Raw genomic sequence first — 23,660 nt, 5'->3', positions numbered from 1 at the left:
AGTAAGAATTTGAAGTTTCCTCCCTTAACAATGAGCACAGCTGCTTTTATGTCACCTTTTGTGACCACTTGACCCAGGACCACAGCTTGGATGACACAAGAAAGATGAGCACAGAAGCAACTTCTGATATTTCAGAATTAAAAATAATGGTGTAGGATTTTCTATCCCTTTGTGAGTCAGTTCTGTGACCTTTTGTGGATGCTGCAGCTCCTGTCTAACAGGGCCCTTTTGTCCAGCAAAGACCATGTTCATATACATAAAGAATAATGAATAAATGCTAATGATAATGTGTAGCTACCTCATCCCTAATTCAGACTCATGAGCAAAGGTTAATGAGTTCAGAGCTGCCCATTCCATGTAAATGTGGCATTAGCATCATGAAAATACCTTCCACTTAACAGGATGCAAATAACAGGAGGTCCTTTCTATGGGTGCATGTTTGTGAGAGAAGAGCTACAGTCCATCCCACAAAATATCTCCATAAAACACCTCTACAGCACAGATCTGCCACAGCAAAGCGGGAGCTGCTCCCTGGAAGCCCATTACTGACGTTATAGGAGGTGGGCACCCTCTCCCAACCAGAGGAAAAATTTTCTCCATCCAGCAGCTCTCCTTACCCTGCCCCTGGTAAGAGAAGGGAAGGGCAAAAGCAGCCACAGAACAGCAGGAAGGACAGAGATACAAAGTTTTATCTATCACCATTTGTTTGCCCCTCCATCCCCTTTTAATCTTCCCTGGGAGTCATATGAAGTATTTAGGATTTCCTTTGAATCAGTGATGACAAACACCAGAATTTGAAAACACTTGGGCACAGAAAATCTGTCTTGTGAGATGGTTTGAAATCCCTCTGTATGGCACCTCCTGGGCAGGGTCCTGCTCTCATCTGTTGTCCCCTTCCTGGGGTAAAGGTGAGCCAAACCCAGGGCAGAGCAGGGGCAGGTGCTCTGCATCCTCCTCAAGAAGCCCAGCTAGAGCATGCCAGGAACAGCTACTTCTGAATTCAGAGACAAAAATGCAGCCCAGACCCAACAGCCAAGTGGCACAGGCAGCTGCCAGCTCTCCTCTGTCTCCCAAGAGCCACCACTGTGGACTCAAGAGCCTTCATGTGTGACACTTCAGAATGGTGCTTTCATAACGTGAAAAAAGTATTGTACAAGACCTGGAGCGTAGCCTGAGGTGCAAAGCCTGCTGGAATGCTGATAAGGGACTGTGTAACATGGAGAGGAATGCAACTGGTGCAGACTTGTCTCTGGGCTGCTGGAGATAGTGCCTTGCACTGATTTTCCAACAGTGCCCAAAGCTGTGGAGGCAAGTGACACTGACAGAGTGCAGAACTGCACCAGCAAGTGCATGGAGCAAGCGAAGTACTCAGCACTCTGACCTGTGCTGGGTGTTATTGTACAGTGCAGATCCCATCAGGCCAGCTGTGGTCTGTGAATCAAAAGCAATTTCTCTGGGCAACCACAGTGCAGGCAGCAGGGGGTGAGGCTGGCAAGGAGAAGTCAGGGTGGCACCTGGGATCCTGGGGAAAGGCACTCTGGAGTGCAGAGTTAGGAATGAGTGGGTACAGGGCAATTGTGAAGAAAGAGACAGGGGGGCGAGGATGGCAGATATAGGCAGATTGGGGAGTGGACAGGGAGAGGGAGGGACTGCTTTCCAGAAAATAAAGGGCATATTCTAGTGCCAAGAGGACAGTTTGCAAAAATCACCGTGCTAATAAATGGCAAACAGCTGCCTGTCCCTTGAGAGGAGCAGCTCTTCTGTAGTTACAGCCTGGGAATGGAGACTCCCTCTCCCCTCCACTTTGCAAATGTTTCTCATATAAAATATGTTTGCAAGGTGGGGTGGTTGTTTGGTTGTTTGCCGTCAAGTCCAGGTTGTATCCTCACCTGGCCTAAGCTGGAGCTAGCTTTTTCCTACAGGCATGCTTGCAACCTACCAAACTGTTCTCTAGTCCAGGCCTGATATATTCACATCTTCATCAGCATATCAAACTACTGGAAGTTGCCTTGACAGTGGAGGTATTTTCCATAGAACTGATTAACAACTGCACTCCTTTATTTGCAATATATTGAAAAGATTGTAAGCTGGTGGTCAGCACCAGGCACAGTCATGGTTGCTGGCTCTGATCTACAGCACTCTGTTCATGCCTCATTTAAAAGCCTAATTTCTGCTTCTGCAGAAAGTGAGAATATACATCAGTCATCCAGGAACTTAATTAAATATGCCATGATTTTTCCTAAGGAGTAAATGCACCCTCACTGATCTCAATTCCATGTGAAGGGACCAAAACCAGCTTCCTTTTGAGCACAGAAAGAAATCTGTTCCATTAGATCTCCAAGATGCCAGCCTGTCACTGCTGCAGCTAAAACACCTGTCCCAAAACTGCTGGCACATGCCAAATCTGCTAACTCACTTCCAGCACATTCATTATACTCTGGGGCAAATCTGCCAACATTTTGTCCCAGGGACAGTTTTGGTCTCTAATTTTGTGGCTGTGATGATTATGGCACTGCACTGTGACAGGAGATGACTTGGACTCAGGGAATGGGAAAGGAGCATGGGTCTGTGTCCAAGTGGTACATCTTGCATTTCCAGTGAAGGAGGACAATAAAACTCATCTTATGCTGAGGGCATACAAAGGCACTGTTCACTATTTAGAAGTGCTAATCAGTCTTCTGGTCCTCAGATGTTTATTTTACCAAATCACTCTACTTAATATAGCAAAGATTCCTCTCAAGTTAAAGACATGGAAGTCAGATTCTAACATTCTCAGCTCTGTAAACAACTGTGCCAAGTGAGTATTTTTTGACAGCTGATAAGCCATAGTTACATTTTAAAATTGTGTTTTTGAGTGAAAAAAATCTCTTCTCTGAGGCTACCAATGCTGTTTGATGTCCAGCAGTGTTTTACTGCTGCAATACTGAGAAATGAGTGTGAGTGGGATTTGTTTTTCAATGAAATTCTAAACATAGTAAATGCACAACTGAGAACAGCAACACTATTTTAAACCACCGCTGCAGTTAACTAAAATTGATCCCTCTAACAAGTGCTAAAAATAGAAAGAAGAGAGCACACAATGGCTTTTCATATTGCTCCCTGCAGGCTCCTTAAATCCGGGTGAATTTGACCTTCACGCAGAGCTGTCCCGGAGTGTGGGACAATGAGTGATATTTCACATTCCACTGCTCCAGAACAGGAATTGATTTATTACCCAGCCAGCTCGGGAATTCGTTTACATGTTTCCATTTATAACACTGCTGCATCAAAGGGGAAAAAAAGGAGGGTTTTGGTTTTTCTTTTATTCAGCATTTTAGAAGCAAAGTATCATTCCTGGAAATAATAATATGCAATACTGTATGAAGTCTTCCACCTGACTGCCTTTTTCTATGGGCTTTCCTGCTGAAGGGGAACAAATCATAGGAAATTCCTGATATATATTTTCCTCTTGTAAGAGATCCCATGTGAAAAAGATAAGAGATAATCCTGCAAACTCTGTGAATCATGAAACATCTTCCCCCACCCCATGCACTTCAGCTCTGAGTTCCTTTGGTGCAGTTGCACAAAAGCCCCAGTGATAAGATGTCTGCAACTGGAAGCTGTTCTCAGAGCAAGCAAGCAGCATTCCCAGTACAGCTGGGGAGAAAACAATTCTCTCATCCCACAAGAATTTCAAAAATAAACTGCTAAATTTTCATGAGCTCACCCCCACAATTGTTATTAGATTGGATCTGAAATGTTTTATTTCGGTATGAAGATAATTTAATAGGCTATTTTTTCCTTGTGGCTTATGAATGTAAATTAGATTAATCTGTAAATGATACTGCTTAGACCTGAAACTGGAACCTTTCTCATTTTGAAAGTTCTAAAACAGGATGCTTTAACAGCTTTGAAAGAAAATTATTTGTAAAGATGACTTAATTAAATCATAAATAACCCTCTCCTATGTAAAGTTTTGGGGTCATCAGACGAGCATTTTCCAAGGGAAAGCATTGCTTGAAAATCCCAGCTAGCTCCAATTCCTGGCATTAGCTGAAAATGGGAAAACAGAAGAAAGCCTGGATGCATTATCCATTAACATTTATCCTGTGCTAACGGAGGCTACAACTTACTCCATTCCTCCTGCATAGTTTTCAGCAGGAAATGAGCATTCCTAACAGAGCAATCCCACTGGGACTGGGGAACAGCAGCTCTCTCTCCACAAACAACGTGAGAGATTCTCCACTCCAGTGGAGGTGCAGTGTTTCAAGTGAGAAATCTGCACCTTGGAATGCAGTACTGAGCAGATGTCGTGTACAGCAAAAACTCCTCACATCCATTGCCAAACATTTGTCCAGTCCTCACCTAAACCATCAGCTGTCTCATCTAGGCACAAACCTCAGCACAATAAATGGTGTAAGCAAAGCTTTGATCAACTCCCTCAAGCTGCAGATAACACACAATTCTGTGCCTACACATGGCAAAATTCGTTCTGAAGGAAAGAACCAGGTGACATCCATCAACTGAAATCCAAATTTTAATGCAATTTCCAGCTCTGTGCCAACTCCCCTTACAGTTACTATCTACACTGGTATTTCTTGTCTGCTTTTCCTGACACCTTTTTCACCCAAGGACCACAAGCTTACCTGGCCCAAGCTTAGAAACTGCGTAAAGGAGGTCGTAGTTGATGACAGGTGTTGCATCATCTATTGGTTGCCACCCTACAGGTGGGGAGGCTGGAGGCGAGATGAGAAACTGTTTTGCAGGCTGTGGTGGTGCCAAATGAAGCTTGTCTCCATCTGTCTCAGAGGTCTGAATCTTTAAAGCATAACAAAGACACTGTTCAGTACAGGATAGAAACACAGAAGGGTTTGGGTTGGAAGGGACCTTTCAAGGTCATCTCCTCCAACCCTCCTGCCATGCTCACAGCCCCATCCAGCCTGGCCTTGAGTATCTCCAGGGATGGGGGCATCCACAACTCCTCTGGGCAACCTGTGCCAGTGTTTCATCACTCCTACTGTAAAAGATTTGTCCTTTACATCCAGCCTAAAACAACCTTCTTTTAGTTTAAAACTATTTACTCCTTGTCCTATTGCAACAGGCCCTGCTAAAAGGTCCATTCCCGTCTTTCTTGTAAGTCCCTTTTAAGTACTGAAAAGCCACAGTGAGGTTTCCTTGGAGCCTTCTCTTCCCCAGGCTGAACACCTCAGTTCTCAGCCAGTCTCCACAGCAGAGGGGCTCCAGCTCTTTGAGCACCTTTGTGACTTCCTCTGGCCTCACTCCAACGGGTGCAGCCTTTCCTGAGGCTGGGACCCCAGTGCTGGACACAGGACCCCAGGTGGATCTCACCAGAGCAATCATGTCCCTCGGCCTGCAGGTCACACTGTGGGTGATGAGCCCAGGATATTTGGGGTGCCAGGGCACATTGCCAGCTTGTGTCCAGCTTTTCATCCCCACAGGATGGCTAAATGGAATGACTGCTCAAATCATACCCTTCTCATCCCAAATGCCACCCAGGCAGGGTGTCAGCGTCAGTCTCAGAAGAGAAGGCCTGGAGATGAATTTTGTCTCAGCCTTACAGATGGTGCCTCTGCAGTAAAGGCACAGTGTAGGGCTGTGACATCAGCAAAGCTACACTGTCTGTGTCTCTTGTGTACATTCTCTCAGGATAAATGCAAAGCTTTGGTAGCCACAGCTGCTGGTTCAGAGATTTTTGAGGCTGTAAAGGTACTGCTGAGATCTGATCCAAATGCCTAAATAAAAAGTGAGATTACACAAGTAACTCCTGCACCAAGGCCTTGTAAATAACTTCAGAAAGGTTTATACAGATTTTATGTCTTTAGTTGAGGTGAAAAAGGAATTTATGATGCTCCTCAGTAATTTTCAACCAAGTGTCCTTATTTTATTTCCATCTTAAACTATCTACTTTAATTCCTGCTCTTTTCTAGTATGTTAAAGAAGCCTTGACATAAATGTATTGCAGTCCAGCCATACCTGAGCAATGTTACAACCAGCTCGAGCACAGAAGCAATAAACTCTATTTCCATGACAGCAAACATGCCAGGGTCCTGGGATGGCACCCTGTACCAGAATGGGGTTTGCAAAGAGCCAGTCTGAATCTCTCAACTCCATGTTCCCCAGAACTTGTAGATCTGGAAGTGGTTATTCAGCCTGGCTGAGGCCAGACTGCTCCAGACACTGCTGCTTCCACATCTGCATCCCCTGAACACAACTAATAACCTCTTGTAAGACTATGGAGAGCACAGTGCAGGTACCAGAATGGTTCTGCAGGAAATCAGCTTAGATAGGGAGACTAATCACTATTGTGCACATTTTTCTTTTTCTTGTTATCCTAGGTTTTCAATTAGCCTCTTGAATGTACAGTTAGAATGAAACCATTCTCAGATCTGCTTAACTGAAGGTTTTGAAACCTTTCAGAAAAAAATTCAGAGCCAGATTTAGGAGATCAGGGCATAGAAAATGGGACTGAGGCAGATTTTTAACACCTAAATCCAGCTGTAAGATCTTCTGAGCTCATCTAACTCGTTAAGCACATTGTTTTTTTCACAGCTGTAGCTTCCCATTTTCCTGCAATTCTGCTCCTGCCTGGGCTCAAAACAGCTCCTATTCTTATCAGGATGAAGAGGCTCATAATTTAACATTATGGGTTTGCTTGCTGCCTTCAAGTGAGCCAGCCCTTATCCTCAGACTTCTGAAGAGCCAACCTGGCAGCTCAAAGCACACCTACATTGCTTACACACACTAGTGGGTATCTCACAAGCCACAGTGACCACATCAGTTTATTAAACTGCACTCAGAAGACATGGTGGTTCAGTTCTCAATCTCCCTCAACTTTCTCTATCCTGGCTGGGGCCCAGGCTGCTGTGGGAGATCTACATTCTCTCTCCCTTGGCCAAGGAGAACTGAACCCCCACCTGACAGTTCCAACAGATGGACATAATCACCTACAGCCCCAAGCTGGGAGTGTTTTTCTTCCCCTACCTTCTTCCTTTGACTTGGACTCAATAAATTCCTTTTAGAGAATTCAGTATTTATAATTCATGTATTCAGTAAGGAAAAGCCAAAAAGGCAGGAGGAAGCCTGACTGTGGCTCAGGGTAGCAGCCAAATATGTAATCCAGTCCCACCTTTTTTATTCACTTGGATTCTTTACATTAGCACTTCCTTATGGTTAGTTAAGAGAGTCACCCACAGACAACACCCAGCGTTGTAAATCACCTCTGAGATACATAATTCTGTGTGTTGAATGAGCAACTTTAGTCCTAAGTGGTCTTTAAATTTATTGCAGACCCTCAGGGCAGAAAACAACTCAGTCAACACAAGGAGGTTTAAGTAATCTTCTATCAGGGAGATTTGGCATGGGAGAACCCTTTATTACTTCTATTCAGTATTAGTGCATAGCTTTTATAGAAATATTGTGCAGTGACACAGAAGTAGATTCCAGATTTCATTACCTGTGCAAAATACAACTTTAACTTCTTCCCTCTGAACTGTGTTTCATGCAGCTCTATTCTGGCACGAGCAGCTGATTTGGGACTGCTAAAATTTATCCGCACACGCCTGAAGCTTTTGAACAGCTGAAATGTCACGCAGTCATCATAGGCACGGAACAAACCTTCAAATTTCTCCTGCAAAGGAAAAAGAAATAATGCTGAAGATTAACTTCATGCTCTGTCACATGAGTCTGAGTCAAACAACAATCTGAAACTTGACAACTGTTTAAGCAGGAGGTTTCAACCTATGGACAAGTGTCCATAGACAAATAAAGGCTCTGTGAAAAGAAATTAAGGAAAGCAGTGGTCTGGTAGAGCTGAACTCTGCACAAGGTTTAAGGAAAGAAGTCTTCAAATTGAGAACCCAGAGGCTACTAAACTTCTCATAAAAGTTGAGCAAACCTATGACAGTGACCTACAAAATGAAGCTGAAAGGGCACAGGACTGAAAACACCAGACAACAGTGGGCTCATCTGCACAGAGGCAACCATTGTGCTGAATTACAGTGCAGTCAGCAGACAAAGGCTGCAGCTGAGGTGTACACCCACAGCAGCACTGCAAGGTCATTCTGTATTGCATTAAATGTTTTTCTGGATGTTTTATCATTTAAATACTTAAGAGAATAAACACTTGTTCTTTTAGAAGACCTGCAGCACCTGTAAACAAATTGGACAACTGAAAACAGTTATGTGTCCCAAGGACAAATTTCAGGCTTCAAAATGTTTAGCTGTAGAAACACAATCAAAAGCTCATGACAAAAATAGGGGTATTTTAACACTGTAAAAGGAAGATCTGAAGTTTACCACATCTGTGGACTTAGAGATGAACAGAAATTCAAGGCACTTTAGCAGCCTTGGAGGCTCAGACTCTGTGATTTTCCTGCAGGCTGTGAGCACACAGAGGACTAAGTTCCACACCATCAAATAAATCCAAAGTCTTTAAATCAATTCTGACACTTGTACAGATCTTTTCATTCACGCAAGCATTGATTCATAAAATGCCAAGGCTGAAAGGGGGCAGTTATTATTTAGTCCAGCCTTCATGTTTACTCAGCTTTCAGACTGCCATCCAGTGAGTCACACATCAAATCTGAGCATTTTAACTGCTGCAATCAAGACTTGAAGTTTTATAAGATGGAGAATCAGCCAGACCAAAGTCCCTACTTTTAGGAGTGCTTTATTCTGAAAAAAAAAACCACTGGTAAGATGATTTGCCACACCATTTCATATATACTGAGGGTTCTTATGTCAGGGATTTGTATAATTTCCTTATAACATATTATACAATATTTTTTTGTATAACAACCTAATGTATATTGACAATAACCTGATGTGGATGCCCCATCCTGGAAATGTTCAAGGCCAGGTTGGACAGGGCTTTGAGTAACCTGGTCTAGTGAAAGGTTTCCCTGCCCATGGAGGGGAATTGGAATGAGATGATCTTTAAGGTTCTTTTCAATTCAAACCATTTCAGGATTCTGTTTGCTTTGCTATCTCTCCGAGTCCTCACATTTTTACATGTTTTAAAATATGACTTCTTTGCTTCTCATCCAGGAAAACAATTTATTTTATCTTATAGCGTGTAACTGGTAGAGACTACAAAAGATAAAAAAGAAAATGCAATTTATGTAATCTCATCAATACTTCAGTTCTTGTCTATTGAGCTTACAAGCAAAACAAAGAATTTAGAACTTCTCAGAAAAATGCATCCTGAAGCACAATGCACTGCATCAGGGAGCACTAACAGCACAGTGGGAGTAGCTACAGTCAGAGTGAGACATTTGTTATGGAGTTAATAGGGAAACAGCCCAGTCCCAAGGCCAGGCCTGTGACAGCACAGCACATGTGCCCGATCTCCTTTCATTCACTGCCAACTCTGTGGTCTTCCTCCCCATAACTGATATTCCACTGCTGGCACCCTTTCAAAGGAACCTCCCTATGGTCTATTAAGCTTTCATGATTCTCATTTCATTCTGCCTGACCTCACTCACCTCTTCCTCTCACCGCAGGAGATACTTTGGCGGAATGAAAAAAGAAAAAAGAAAGAAAAAAGGGAGGCAAGAGCTCAGTGGTTTGGCAGAGGGTGACTAAAGGCATGCAGCAATCCCCAAAACAGTGTGAAGTGCACAGGTTTGTACAAGCAGGTCCAGCCTTACCACCCAATGTCCAAATTGTTACATTTCACACCTCAGTTACGCTTTTTATCTGCTTTGCTTATATTTTTGAAAAAATTATATTTTCCTGAGCAGAAGCCTACACTCAGTGGCATTTGCATAAAGGTCAGCCAAAAGCAGCACTCATCTCAGTCCTGTCCTGATTGGAATTTTGATGCTACAACCTTCATAATGGCCAGGGAAAAAGAGCTGGGGGAAGAGAGAGAAAGGGACAGGAGCCCAGTATCTGTATAAAGTAGGAGTCGCATAGCATTCAGAAACACAGACCAAATAAAAAATAAAATTACTAACTAAAGCTTATGTCTTCATGTTGTCTTTATTACCTACTTCAGACTTCTTCAGTACATTTTTAAAATGAAATAAGTTTAAATACATATTAGTGGGGGACTTGGCAGTGCTGGGTTAACAGTTAATCCTAAAGGTCTTCAACCTAAACTATTGTATGATTCTGTGAGAGATTTAAGATTGTCAAGTGAGATATAGGATGATCAAGATATTGTAACAGAAGCCTCTTAAGGCAAAAATTAGCAGCAAGGTGAACATTTCCCAGTAGTAGCTCTCAGTTTCTCTATGAGTCAACTATGAAATCATTCATCATACTAAAAAAAGTTGCACCAAGAGTGGAAGGAACCATGCATGGACTTGTCTGGACACTGGGAAGTATCTGTTTCAACTGACTGTTTATTGATAAATAGTTGCTCCCTGTCTGGATGCAGCAGCCAGGGCTGTGTGATTGCCCTCTCTGTAACACAGCCCAGAGCCCAGATCCTGGTGAGGGACCTAACTCAGCATCAGGGAGGACATGATTTCAAAAGTGGGTCCAAGAAGAGTGGGCACATTCCCAGACTACACTGAGACTCATTCTGATTAGGCACTGAAAGGGATAGATGGAAAACTGTAAAAAAAGCTGATTAAGTCCTGGATGCCATTGCCACACTGGGAGAACTTTAAAGCACTATGGACTTTATTCTGCTTGCTTTTCAATTTGATACTGGCACAGCTTTAGAGACCCAGCCTTGATTAACACTCCTGAAAACGCTGCAGGGAGGAGGGAAATCAAGCCCTCTATTTGATATTATTACAGGGCAGTCTATCCACAATGGGAAACTCTTCCCCTGCACTGACTAAAACTGCAACTCCCATTAAAAAGATTCATACATCTGGATTTTTCTACATTTTCAGCTGATAATAATAATGACCTCAGCAGAGGTCATTAATCATCAAGTGAAGTTAATAGCCCTCAGCTGCATTTTGAGCCATCCCCACTCCTCCCAGCTTGATATAAATTCCCAGGAAACGCCTAATGCCTTAATTGCTATTGCCTGTGTCTTCTAATATCTGCTGAATGCACTTATCTGGATAAAAGTCTTTCAGAGTCATTCCAATCTATAAGAAAATTTATCATATATATTTTAAAGACCTAAGCAAATTCTTTCCCTTTCAAGTTCTGTGGATAAATTATTCAAGACTCATAATCCTCTCAATTTGGGACTTTTAAAGTGCTTTTAGGATTTGGTACTTTTAAAATGCTTTTAGAAAGTAAGTCTTTGAACTTTCAGAGCACTTTGAAAGCTTGTGGGGAAAAAAAAGGAAACATCCAAAGTTGAGCAGCAGTGTTGCTGTTCTTAAAAAGTCAAAATGTAGAAAGTCATGAGTTATGCATTTATTTCTGGGATTTTGGAGTGTCTTCATCCATCCCAAGTATGTCTCAATGAGACCCAATTAATGCTGTGGAAAATGTGAGCAGCCTTCACTTGTCCCTCCTGGGCCCCATGCCCTCTCTTCATCTCGTTATTCCTTTGCCCAACACTGGGCACCTTTCCCCAGTTCTTTCCTGTCACCTTCTGTCAGCTCCCATCACTCAGTGCCTCTAGCAGTTTCCAAATTTCGTTCTTTGTTCGTTTTCTAAATTAACAAAATTAGTACAAAGTAGGACCATGCTAATTAAAGTTGCTGATTACTCCAGCTTGATGATTATCATTTAGGACAGCCACGGTGGAGAACAAACAGAGCAACATGCAAGGAAGAATTGAGAGCTGGAGTGACAGACAGGAGCTCAAAGCCTCTGAGGACAAGGGCAAACTTATGCCCTCCTGGAATAAAAACTATTTCTAGCACTAAATGGGAGCTCATCTGGGACCAAGATCCTGCAAGTCACACAGTATCAGGGATCAGTGAAATGCAGCCATAGGGAGGTAAACAAGATGCTGAGTGTATTTGGAGAAGCATTTCCAGTAAAGCAAGGAGAGTATTAACAGCACTGTAAAGAGCACTATAGCAGCTCATTAAAAATGCAGGGGTTGTTGCCTGTATCCTAAGCAGATTAATGGGAATAGATCCAGCTAAAGGTTACAGGGAGGTGCTGGAATGAGTCTACAGGACAACAGAGCTGGACAAGGGTCTGGAGCACAGGTGTGATGAGGAGAGGCTGAGGGAGCTGGAGGGACTGAGCCTGGAGAAAAGGAGGCTCAGGGGGAACCTTCTGGCTCTGCACAACCCCCTGACAGGAGGGGACAGCCAGGTGGGGTCAGGCTCTGCTCCCAGGGAACAAGGGACAGGACAAGGGGATGTGGCCTCAAGCTGAGCCATGGGAGGTTTAGGCTGGACTTTAGGAACAATTCCTTCATTGAAAGGGTTGACAGTCACTGGAACAGACTGTCCAGGCAATTGGTACTCACCATCCCTGGGAGTACTCAAAAGGCAGGTGCATGTGGCACTTGGGGACACGGATTAATGGTCATCACAGCTGGGTTAATGGTTGAATTAAATTATCTTAAAGGCCTTTTCCATCTTTAACCATTCTCTAATTCTATGAATTAACAACTTACTAAATAAGAAATGAAAATGCTTGGCTAATTTAGCAAAACAAAGCAAAGCCTGAGAGGAGATAGGACAGTCATCAGTAATTTACCAGTACTGTTCAGAGCAAACAAAACACACTGTATGGAGTAAATCCAGAAGACTACATTGGCATAAAATAAGTGGAAACAGTTGGCATAAACAGGTTTAGTCTAGAAGTTAAAGAAGGTTTCAAACATTAGAGCAATGATCCAGAAACAATGTTCCAATTACAGCAGCGGCAGCAAATTATTTTTTTAAGATTGAATTTGGTTAGTTCATGTGAGGGACTATGACAAAGTATCGACACAATGAGCATTGTAAAACATGACAGCCATAATTAGCAAGTGAATTGGGTTCTGACACAGCAAGTTCCTGTGATTTATTTCTAAACATTTCTTTCATGAATAGCTCCACTGGTATTGTGTTCATTCAGGACAAAAGCCAAGGCCTAATTCAAACCAATGGAAGCCTTTCCACAGACATCAGCAAGCTTTGGATTAGAGCCCTAGAATTCGGAACCCAAATTACATTTCATTATTCAGTGTGTTTACACTCATTATCACCCCTGCTACACATCTGATTTAGGAGATGGCTGTGATTTAGAACTTTAGCCTAATGTTTTTCCTAGAGTTTTGCAAGCAAATAAAGAAAGCATTTTTCCTATTTTAATTTTTCCTGTTCGTTCATGTAAAAGATACTCCAAGGAACTAACCACAATAGGGAAAGGGATATAATTCACAATTATGAAATTAGTTTTTTCCTGAAATTAGTTCTGTACTGGATATAAATATCCCTGTAAGACATAAACTCCTACCTCAGAGCTGAATGTATTCTGTTTCCAGACAAGCTATCCTGGTTGCAACCCTACAAAGCTCTCTTGAGGCAGAAGAAAAAAGAATCTGGTAAAACTGTAGAAGCTGTGCAGTGAAGAATCTTGTAGCAAAAACAACCTAGAAACAGATTAATTCCCTGTTTACAGCAAAGAGGATGTGAACACCAGTTCCTTCTAGAGGGATAAAGGAGTCACTAAGATGACACACATTTAACAAAAATACTAAAACAGAAGCCTAGAAAATATGAGCTGAAGTGATTTCAGCATTGAGATGTCACTGCCATTGAAGGGTATTGTAATGACCTAGCCTGGATATTCCATGTGGCTCTTCTCATCCATGATTAAGGGAGATGGAGGCAAGATGGAAGAGCAACAAAAGACTGCAAGGATGATCAGAGAAGCTGTGAACCTGTCACAGGAGGTAAAGGCAGATCATAACAATCCCTGGAAGTGTTCAAGGCCAGGCTGGACAGGGACCTGAACAGCCTGGTGTAGTGGAAGGTCTCCCTGCCCATGGCAGGGGCTGGAATGAGACAGTCCCTTCCAGGTGAAACTGTTCTGGGATTCTAGGATCTTGCCTTGGGAAACAGAACCCAAAGCATGAGGTGTTCCCTGCTGCATGTGTGTGTCAGAAAATCAATAAACAATGTGAAGGGAAAGAGATTAGCAGAATAAAAATAACCAACAGTGTTGATATTAAACAAAGACTGCCTGTTAAAAGATTTAGTCTTAAACTGAGGCAGTTATTTAGCACTAGGCTTATAACATATCAAAATGTCACTGGTCCAGAAATAGAAAAAAGCCTAATTTCTTTGATGAAAAGGGTAAGAAGGAAAGCTGATAGAAGAGCACTAAGCATTTCTGCGGTTCTCAAAGAGAAAATGAGAGGAAAGACGAGAGGGGGGAAAAAAGAATCCTGATTTGTCTAATGAAAATTTAAAATAACTGGATTCACCTGAACTGCTTTTAACAATTATTTAATAAGCCACACAAAACAAGCAAGCAGATTGCTACAACTCACATGTGAAAATTCCTTAAAAGCAAGAACTCCCACAAGCAGCCAGTGTAAGCAACAGCCTCTTCAATGATCAAATTCTCTGCTTCTAAAAAGATGAAACTAATTGAGAAATCCTGGTAGTGCTTATGAAAAACCACTATTGATTCTCAGTTAAATTCCAGGAGCGCTGTAAATAGGGGAAATATTTTAAATCAGTGATGATAAATAGAGAATTCCAATGGGCTTGTCCTGCTGCCTTTATATAATGGCAGGAGAATAAAATACAAATTTACCATTTAGAGATCCCCTTAAGGAAAAGGTCTCCAGGTTGTAGCTTTTTATTTCACCTTTCACTGTAGGTACCTTTAGCTGAGAGTGTGGGATTTTCCTATTCCCTCCTTACAAGGGGGAGGGTATTATTTGAATAAAATATTCACACTGAATATTATTGTCTGAATGTTGGTTTGCAGAAAGTTTCTTCTGTTACCAAAGGGAATCCCTCATCTAATCCCACAGCTGGCAACAGCAATGGAAAAATGTTTCTTTCCACCTGTGATTCACCAGGGTACATTTTAAAAGGACATTTCTACATGTGAGCCATTGTGAAAGGGGGTGAACCAGGGAACAGTGGGTATTTTGTCAGGTAATCACAAAGTACTCTGCAATGACCATCTGGTTACTGTATTGTCTAGAACTGTGTTCCTCACCTTGGACCTCAGTGCAAAGCCCTGCACATCTCTTCTTTAAGTTATATTACAGCATTGAAATAGGGCTGGAAGGAGCTTGGGTTTATTTAGATTAAACATGGCAGTAATTAGCATCTTCCAAAATGGAACAATTCTCTCAGTACATGAACAAACCAACTCAGTTTGCCACTCCAGTCCATTCAGTTTGTCGTTCCATGATTGGCTTTCTCTTGTTTTCAAGAGGTGAAGGTCAGATAAATACTGAACCAGAGATGAAATAAAACAGTAAAGCCAAAAAGAATTTTAAGGCTGGATTTCAAGATGGGGGGGTGTTACAAAATGCATTAAATCTTGCTCTCTCCAGCAAAATTAAGATTGATTTGCTTGCACTACTGCAATCCTGGTAAAGGGAAGCCTAATACATCTTTAAGCTTTACTAAAAGAATGCAGAGTTTGTATTCCAGAAGTGATGCCCAATGGCCTCGTTGCTTTGCAATTTGCAGCGAGCCAACCCTACACAGGAGCACACTGGCCACAAAACAGCCCTGCTACGTGGCTCACACATCCTGCTGTCCTATCCTTACACACTGGGGCTGTTCAGAGGCATCTGCATTGAACTTTTAAATCCTGAAGAGCGCATTGGGTGTTCTGCCCTCCACATTGTGCCAAAATACTTGATTACTGATTACTGAAATGAAATATTGTCCCAGAGAGGGACTTTGAGAAAGCGTAACAGACATTACACAATGTTGTAAAGACATTTGTAACTCATCATCTCTCAAAGAACCCTGATGGCAAAAATAAGTCAGGAGCTGGGAGAAGTTTGCTGGTCCCACCTCGTGCTGGGACTAAGGCAGGAAGAGGCATCCATCCCTCACCAGCCCTCCTGCACTACGTGCCCAGCACAGCACTGCAAACATCCCGGTGAACAGAACAACACAGATGTCCCTCTTGAAAAATCTGAACCAAATAAATTTACCTTCAGTCTTCCAGCTCATCAGCACAACAAAAGGTACAGAGATAATATCTGCCCCACAGCTTAATGGAAATGCATTCACATTTCGGAAGAAGGCTGACAAATGTCAGGGGCACAGAATTTTGCTGCGTTGCCTTTTCTGTTTTTAACCAGCTCACATCCCTGTTTACCTCAATGTGACGCACATTCCTCCTGCTTAGCTCCACTGATCTGGAAACCAAAGGCTCCTTCAAGATGAAATAAATTGTTCCTGTGGCAATGCCAAGGGGCTGATTTAATATAGTTTGGAGAGTTCTCAATTCAATTTCACACCCACCGATTGAGCTAAAAGAAAAATCCACACTTTACATTTCTTCTTTATAGGAGCACTGTTATTTTACTGTATCATCAGCCACAGCTTTTCTGAGCACACCATATCTGAAGTACTCCAGTTCCAGATGCTGTATGAGCTCCCTGAAATGCTGGAAGTGCTCTTTCAAACCAGCTGGCAAAGTGCACATTCTATGACCAGATCCATTAGTTTCAACCCCAGTGCTGGGGATTGTTCTGTAGAGACGTCATCCTTTGTTCCCTGAAAAGCTACATTTGATTCCAGTGCTGGCTACCATTATTGTGCAACATCACATAATAGTTGTCTTTTTATTTTTTCCTCTTTTGTATTGTATTTTGCAGTGAAAAAAAAAAAAAATCAAAACCTGAACAGGTTTATGGAAGATTTAATGCATTTTTTTGCCCAAATAGTAGCCTTACATTTTGGCTTGAAAATGGTAAAAATAATGCTAAGAACAAACTTACAAAGAAAACATTCAGACTGTCCTGAAAAAACAGCCTATTTCTGTTTGCTTTAAGATTTCAAACAATAACTGAGTAGATAATGTGTGCAGTGAACTCCAAGGGGCTCATCTGCATTGGATTTAAGAATGTTCAATACCAGCAATCACTTTTGTCTTGTTCCTGTTGTTAAGCCCAACAATTAATTGGTAGCAAAAGGAACAAATTATTGTGTATATGTTTCTGAAGTTCTTATTATCTTAATTTAGCACACAAAATAAGGAAGAAAAACAACCTTAATTAGTTTTTACCAAAAGCTGCTACATTTCTGTTAATAAGGAATGTTCCAAGAGCAGATCTCTGCAGCAAAACAGTTGATGCTGAGGACTTTCTGATCAGGTGCCATGGACTGAATGGCCATTAGCAGTTGGAACATATCAGGCACATTACTAGAGTGCATCTCCTATATGAATTTCATCTGAAAGGCATCCAGTTCATGAACTGCTCTGAGATGTCAACAAAAAGCACAGTTAATGAAGAGCAACAGGAAAGCTGCCTCATGAGAATGCTCAGCTTAGACTCAAAATGCTAATGCAGACACAAGCCCTTATCTCTCATAAAAATAGTTAGCTGGCACTGCAGGAGAAGCAAAAAAGAAACAACTTCACAACCAAACTGAAGTGATAAAGACAATAATCTATAAGGGACTCATAGTCAAACATGTGCACAAAACTAGGACTGAAATTATTTATTATGAGAAGCATGAAAATTATTCAAATTCATAGAACTACAGAATGATTTGGTTTGGAAGGGACCTTAAAGCTCACCTAGTTCCAAACCCCTGCCATGGACAGGAACACCTTCCACTACCCCAGGCTGCTCCAAACCCTGTCCCACCTGACCTTGGACACTTCCAGGGATGGGGCAGCCCCACAGGTTCTCTGGGCAACCTGTGCCGGGGCCTCACAACCCTCAACATCAAAGAATTTCTTCCTATTAACTGTATAAACTTTGATACTGTAAGAAAAGCTTAATATCCATCTTATCATGACAGTATTTTTCATTGATCTTTGACAACTACAATTTCATCTCCTCAAGCCTTCTGAGGCCACCCCACTGTCCTGTTCGTGTGGTGACACTGAGGCCAGGACAGTCAGACTGGGAAACCACAGGCTCAGGGGAAACCATGGGGGTAGAACCAGAGTTTCTGTCACCCATTCTGAATCAGTTCACTTCTACACAATCCCCCATTGGAGTATAGGAACCTCAGCCTCTTAAAAATCTGTTACTGAGGCTGTGGAAGTGTCAGGGGACACATCTGTTGCTGTGGTGCAGAATCAGGACGTCAGTGTGCAAAATGCTAAAGGCAAGAATGAACTACAACAGAGGCAACACCAAGAGCTGAGAAACTGTGTCTTATTTATACCCTTGGAGATGCAACGTTGTAAAACAACCATAAAATGCACGCTACTTATTGCCTGACACTGTCAACCCAGTTAAACCAGAAAAATAAACAAGAACAAGCCATGGGACAGTTTAAACAAATAAAATGCTTGCATTGCCCGTTCCTGATTTACTGTTTTGCCTACAGTGATCAACATTTATAGCATTTCAGCTGTTCTCATCATCATGGGGAATGCTTTCTCCTCTCCTCTAACACTGCAAATTGCACGAAGAGGACTAAAAATATAGCTTCAACTTGTCTGGATTTGGAAAGGACACTGACAATTTTGAAAGTGACTATGAAGCAAAATATAAAACAAGTAGGAGAGCAGAATAGAATGTAATATCATGCAGCTCCATAAATGTTACTTAACTAATGATAAAAGGTACAAGGGAAACTCCTGACCCACCAATGCACATCCTCTCATCATCATCCTCTCTCCACTTCCTTGGCAGCCCCCAGTCAGTGACCCCCCATCACAACCAGCAGCACTGTGACCGCTGTCTAACGCTCTGCTTGTGCTGTTTGACTGTTCCTTGCTCTTCCCAGTCTGTCCCAACCATCTGTCATTCCCCGTCTTACACTTCATTTGCAAATTACTCGAGCAGGTCTGTTGTCTGTACATCTGAGCAGCTCCTAGGAGATGCAGCCTCTGAGACTGGAGGCTCTTTGTACAATGAAGATAAACCAAGGATGGGAATACTTTGCCTCCAGTCAAGTGGCTGAGTGGAGTCTTTAGCAAACCTACATCAACAAGTAAATGGTGTTTTAGAATTAATGGCATAAACAAAAGTATCAGAGATAAACATGTAAGGAAGTGGTAAAAACTAAAGAAAAAATCATCACTGGGCTGGAAGAGAAGGAAATCTCCTGTTTACAAATGTGACAAATTGGGGGATATTGATATCACATTGATATATATCATGCATATCTTTGTCTGGACCAAAACCAATGACTGCAGGAGGTGAGGGAGGGGATTTTGCCCCTCTACTGCACCCAGCATTGGACCCCACTGCAAAAAGGACATGGACCTGATGGAGCAGGGCCAGAGGAGGCCACATGCTCAGAGGAATGGAGCTCATCTCCTTCTGTAGCTTGTCAGTGAAAATCCATGTTCATCATCAATTCTTTATGAGTACTTTCTTTTCAACCTAATTTGCTCCTTGTAGTCCTTCCTTCACTAATTGTTTATAAGAGAACAATTGCACTTGATGCATTTATTTGAACAGATTTTTTTTTCTTTTTAAAAATTGTATTACATAGAATATAGACTTCCCCCAAAACAGGAGTTGTGCTAAAATGTAAAGACATCAGTGTAAATATATATATATTTCAGTTCAAAAAAGGAAAATAACTACAGGTAAAAGTCTGTTCCTCTGTTTTTCCTAACTTCAAACAACAGAACTTCCAGACTAAAATGTTTATGTTCATACATTGCTTTGAAAGAGTTATAAAAGACACTGAGTTTCTCATTCTCCCCCATTTACTGATTTGGTGCTCTCAGAGGAGGCTCAAATGAGTTATTATCTGCTGGGTATAATTCCTCTTAATGCTGTTATCAGTCTGAAAAGTTTTACTGTGAATTTGATTTTGCAGATGATGGCAGGAAAGGGCTGGAAAGCATCTGCATAAACAGAGATGGTACACTCTTCCCTCCATGCTGCTTCTAGATTGTCACTGGAACCCCCAGTTCAGCACTGACCTACCAGAAATCTGAAGATGCTTTCCAGTTTGAATAAACTTCACAGGGGAAAAAAAAAGTGCTTGAAATATTTTTACACTTGGAAAGGTTGTTTTCTTCCCCATAAGAGGTCCCAGTCTTTAGAGGACACCAGGATATGAAACTGCACAGATGCTGAAATACCAAAGGAACACCACACAATAGATTTACCTATATTTTAATAGGTTTACCTGTATATTAAAAATATTTCAACAGCATATTTTAATTTCCAGTATACACCACAATGCTTAATTAGCCCCTAGAACTTTATAGTGTTCTAATACCTCATGACATCAAGAATTTAGCACACATCAGAAAACTGGGCTTGTGCAGCCCAGGAAAGAGGATTTGTGTGGATATAGTCAGCAGATTCCAGCACCCAAAAAGGCTGAGATGACAGATACAGGTTCTGTACTGGTACAGAGGGGCAGAAAAAGAAGCAGAGGTTTCCATCTGAGTTGACAGCCACTAGTACCATCCACTTCCAGACAGGACACAAGGAATTTCAGTCTTACAGTGATCTAATTGTTTTATTAGGCAGATGGAAGGAACCCCAGGGTGAAAAAGCAAATATTCCTGACCAAACTGCTCCCATGTCATTTTTCAACCAACTGGAAAATTTCCAGTTGGCACGAATTCTGTTTAGAAACAAGAATTGGAAAGTAGACTAATCCTATCTTAGAGCTAAAACTAGCACTGCTCTTCATCAAAATTATTTTCATTTCCTGATGTGAAAAATACATCAGTAACAGCACGATATTAAAAAGATACTGGACTGGGATTATGAAACTGAAAGTGCTGTCCACAGATCCAGACCAACTGGTGAGAAGGAACAAGCCCTGTGACCACCCAGCAGAGTGGTAACAAATGCAGATTTTCTTCTTTTTATGAACAAGTTTTTTACAAATAAATAGGACACAAAAGTAATCAGTATCCCATAATTTCTTGCCCTGTGGCACTGTTTCACACTGGCTCTATGTCACATTTGCCTTGCAAATGCCCTTGTGCCAGCCTGAAATGTTGGAGACAGACATGTAGAACCACAGAACATCCAGAGCTGGAAGGGATCCACAAGGATGATTGAAGTTCAACTCCTGGCCTGTACAGGACACCCCAACAATCCCACTCTGAGCCTGAGAGCATTTTCCAACCACTCCCAGAGCTCTGTCAGCCTTGGGGCTGTGCCCATTCCCTGGGAAGCCCACTCGGTGCCCAATCACCCTCTGGGGAATCCAACCTAAGCCTCCCATGACACACTGCAGGCACAAGGAGTCTGGCTTTGAGGTCAAGGAGATTTTTTTTGGTGCAAATAGATTCTAAAGAAGTGGGATGCCAAATCTGCTGGAAGCAGTCATTGAAAATAATGAGAAGTCACCTGGTTCACTGTGGAGGTTACATCTTCAGAGTTCAGAGGGTGTCCCAGACCACTCAGTGGTGCATGGTGCATGGTGCCTGCATCCACCTGCACATCACTGCACTGCACTGAAGCAGAATCAGTCGTAGCCCAAGAATAGAATTTACACTTTTGAATTGAAATTGAAAATTGTGTATTTAATCAGTATGGGACATTAGTATTTAATTAAGAAGGGCAAATTATCAACTAAAAGTGACTACATTCATGCTCAGCATAGTCCAGACTTTCTCCAAGGGATACTCAAACCAGAAACACAGTAGAACTGGATTTGCTACACATAAACTTCAAATCTAATGGAAAACATTAGTGGGGAGTAAACCAAACTTCATGTAAGTAAGTGGCCTCAACCAAAAGAGATCAGGTTTAGATTGGATATCAGCAAGAAATTCTTCCCTATGAGGGTGCTGAGGCCCTGGCACAGGGTTCCCAGAGAAGCTGTAGCTGACCCATCCCTGGAAGTGTCCAAGGCCAGGTTGGATGGCACCTGGAACAACCTGGGATAGCAGAAGGTGTTCCTGCCCATGGCAGGGGGTGGGACTGGGTAATCTTTAAGGTCCCTTGCAACCCAAACCTGTTTGTGATTCTGCAGTCTTATGATTCTGAAGTAGAGTAGTTAAACAGGTACCAATCTGCAGCATTATCATCCACACCTCATTTTACTCACAAGTGTACACTCCCATTATATCATCATTTCACCATACTTATACCCACTACTTATTCCCAAAGTCAATTCCCCTTATCCAAGATGTTTTCTTTATAGAATTGTTACTACCTTTTGATCTGCTTCTATTTCACTATACAATACATGAACTATGAAACTGTGTAATAGTTAAAGCTTAAGCAGAATTTTACACTAAGACAATGACATGAAAAAAAAATTTATACTGTTTTCTAGGATGCAGTATGTACTGAGTATTGACTTTTGTGACTGCTACTGTATGCCAAGCTCCTTCCCCTATCCCAAAAAATATCACCATTGCAGGTAGCTTGCTTACACTACAGTTCTTCAACAGTGTCAGTCTAATAATTTGCTACAAAAGCATGAAGCAGATATCTAAACATCTTTCTTCTTTATTCACTTATTTAAAAAAAAATCAGGCAAAAAGGCATCAGCTCCAAAGCCTCTAAAATTTTAAGTACACCAGTAATTTACTTCTGTCTAACATAAGCAGCATGCTCATTTCTGCTATGGCCCAGCATTTGGCTTTGCTCCCAGCTGTCTTGATTAATAAGAATTTTTTTTAGCTCAACAACTCTCAGATTCTGGTTCAAGGACTGGCAGCCGCCTGCAGAAAGCCGGCTGCTCACATGGCCCTGCAGTTTCTCTTATGGAATCAGCTGTTTCTAAAGATAAAGGTACTACTTTTCACACGTCAGTGGTTTTCTTCTTAGGCTCTGTAAACAAGGTAGCAACATGAAATTTCCTTTCTGGACAAAAAAAATGTAAATCTGAAAAGTCTAACCAGGCTCACAGAGACAAACAGCACTGCTGCAACAGCAAACTTGGGCTGGAGCACCTCGCCTGTAAGGAAAGGCTGAGAGATTTGGGGTTGTTCAGCCTGGAGAAGAGAAGTTAGGAGTTCTGAGCTTTATGGCACCCTCAGGATACTTAAAGAGGATATATAAGAAAGATGGAGACTTGTCTGTGTGTGACAGACAAGGAGCAATGAGTTTTGACTAAAGAGCACAGGTTAAGATTGGACCTAAGGTAGACATTCTTCCCTGGAAGTGTTCCAGGCCAGGTTGGATGGTGCTTGGAGCAACCTGGGATACTGCAAGGTGTCCCTGCACATGGCAAGGGATGGAACCAGATGATATTTTAAGGTCCCTTAGAACCCAAACCATTCAGTGAATGGTTTGTTTTGCTTCCTGCTGCTAATTATCCACTGCCATTCACTGGAACTCAAGAGATTTGCATCACACCACTGTTCAGTCATGTGAATGCCTTTATACAGCTGTGACTTGATTTTTTTTTGCACTAAATTTAATCCTGTTGTTTAACCAAGGGTTGTTCAGAATTTTGACCCTGCCCTACAGTGTCATTCACACTTTTTTTGGGATTTTTCCCTTTTGACTACTGTCATTATTCTCAACCTGTTTTCAGGAAGGAACATGTGAGCTCATCTACTTAAATGGCTTCACCATTTGAGAATGAACTGGTTCTGCTTTAGACATTCTGTAAACAACCAGACACCCACCTTATGGAAATTATATCTAGAGAGTAGATTGCTTATGGAAATGACTTCAACAGTGTGAAAGCTTTAGTCAAAATATCTACACTCCACATCTCCTTTATCCCACTTATGCCATTGCC

At 41.9% G+C, this 23,660-nt stretch overlaps 1 protein-coding gene across 2 annotated transcripts in view; it reads right to left on the bottom strand.

The window, feature by feature from the left end:
* Positions 1–23,660, bottom strand: part of RCAN2 (regulator of calcineurin 2) — an 80,541-nt gene that overhangs the window by 5,691 nt on the left and 51,190 nt on the right. For both annotated transcript variants that reach the window (XM_033054657.2, XM_033054658.2), the window contains 2 exons: positions 7,454–7,627; positions 4,626–4,797 (listed from right to left, as the gene is read on the bottom strand). In XM_033054657.2, the coding sequence (XP_032910548.1) occupies positions 4,626–4,797; positions 7,454–7,627 (346 nt within the window). The remainder of the gene's footprint in view (positions 1–4,625; positions 4,798–7,453; positions 7,628–23,660) is intronic.

Source organism: Catharus ustulatus, chromosome 3 (assembly GCF_009819885.2).
Source record: "Catharus ustulatus isolate bCatUst1 chromosome 3, bCatUst1.pri.v2, whole genome shotgun sequence".
Taxonomy (NCBI): Eukaryota; Metazoa; Chordata; class Aves; order Passeriformes; family Turdidae; genus Catharus; species Catharus ustulatus.
The sequence above is the reverse complement of the archived record's forward strand: the minus strand, read 5'-3'. Positions and strand labels throughout refer to the sequence as shown.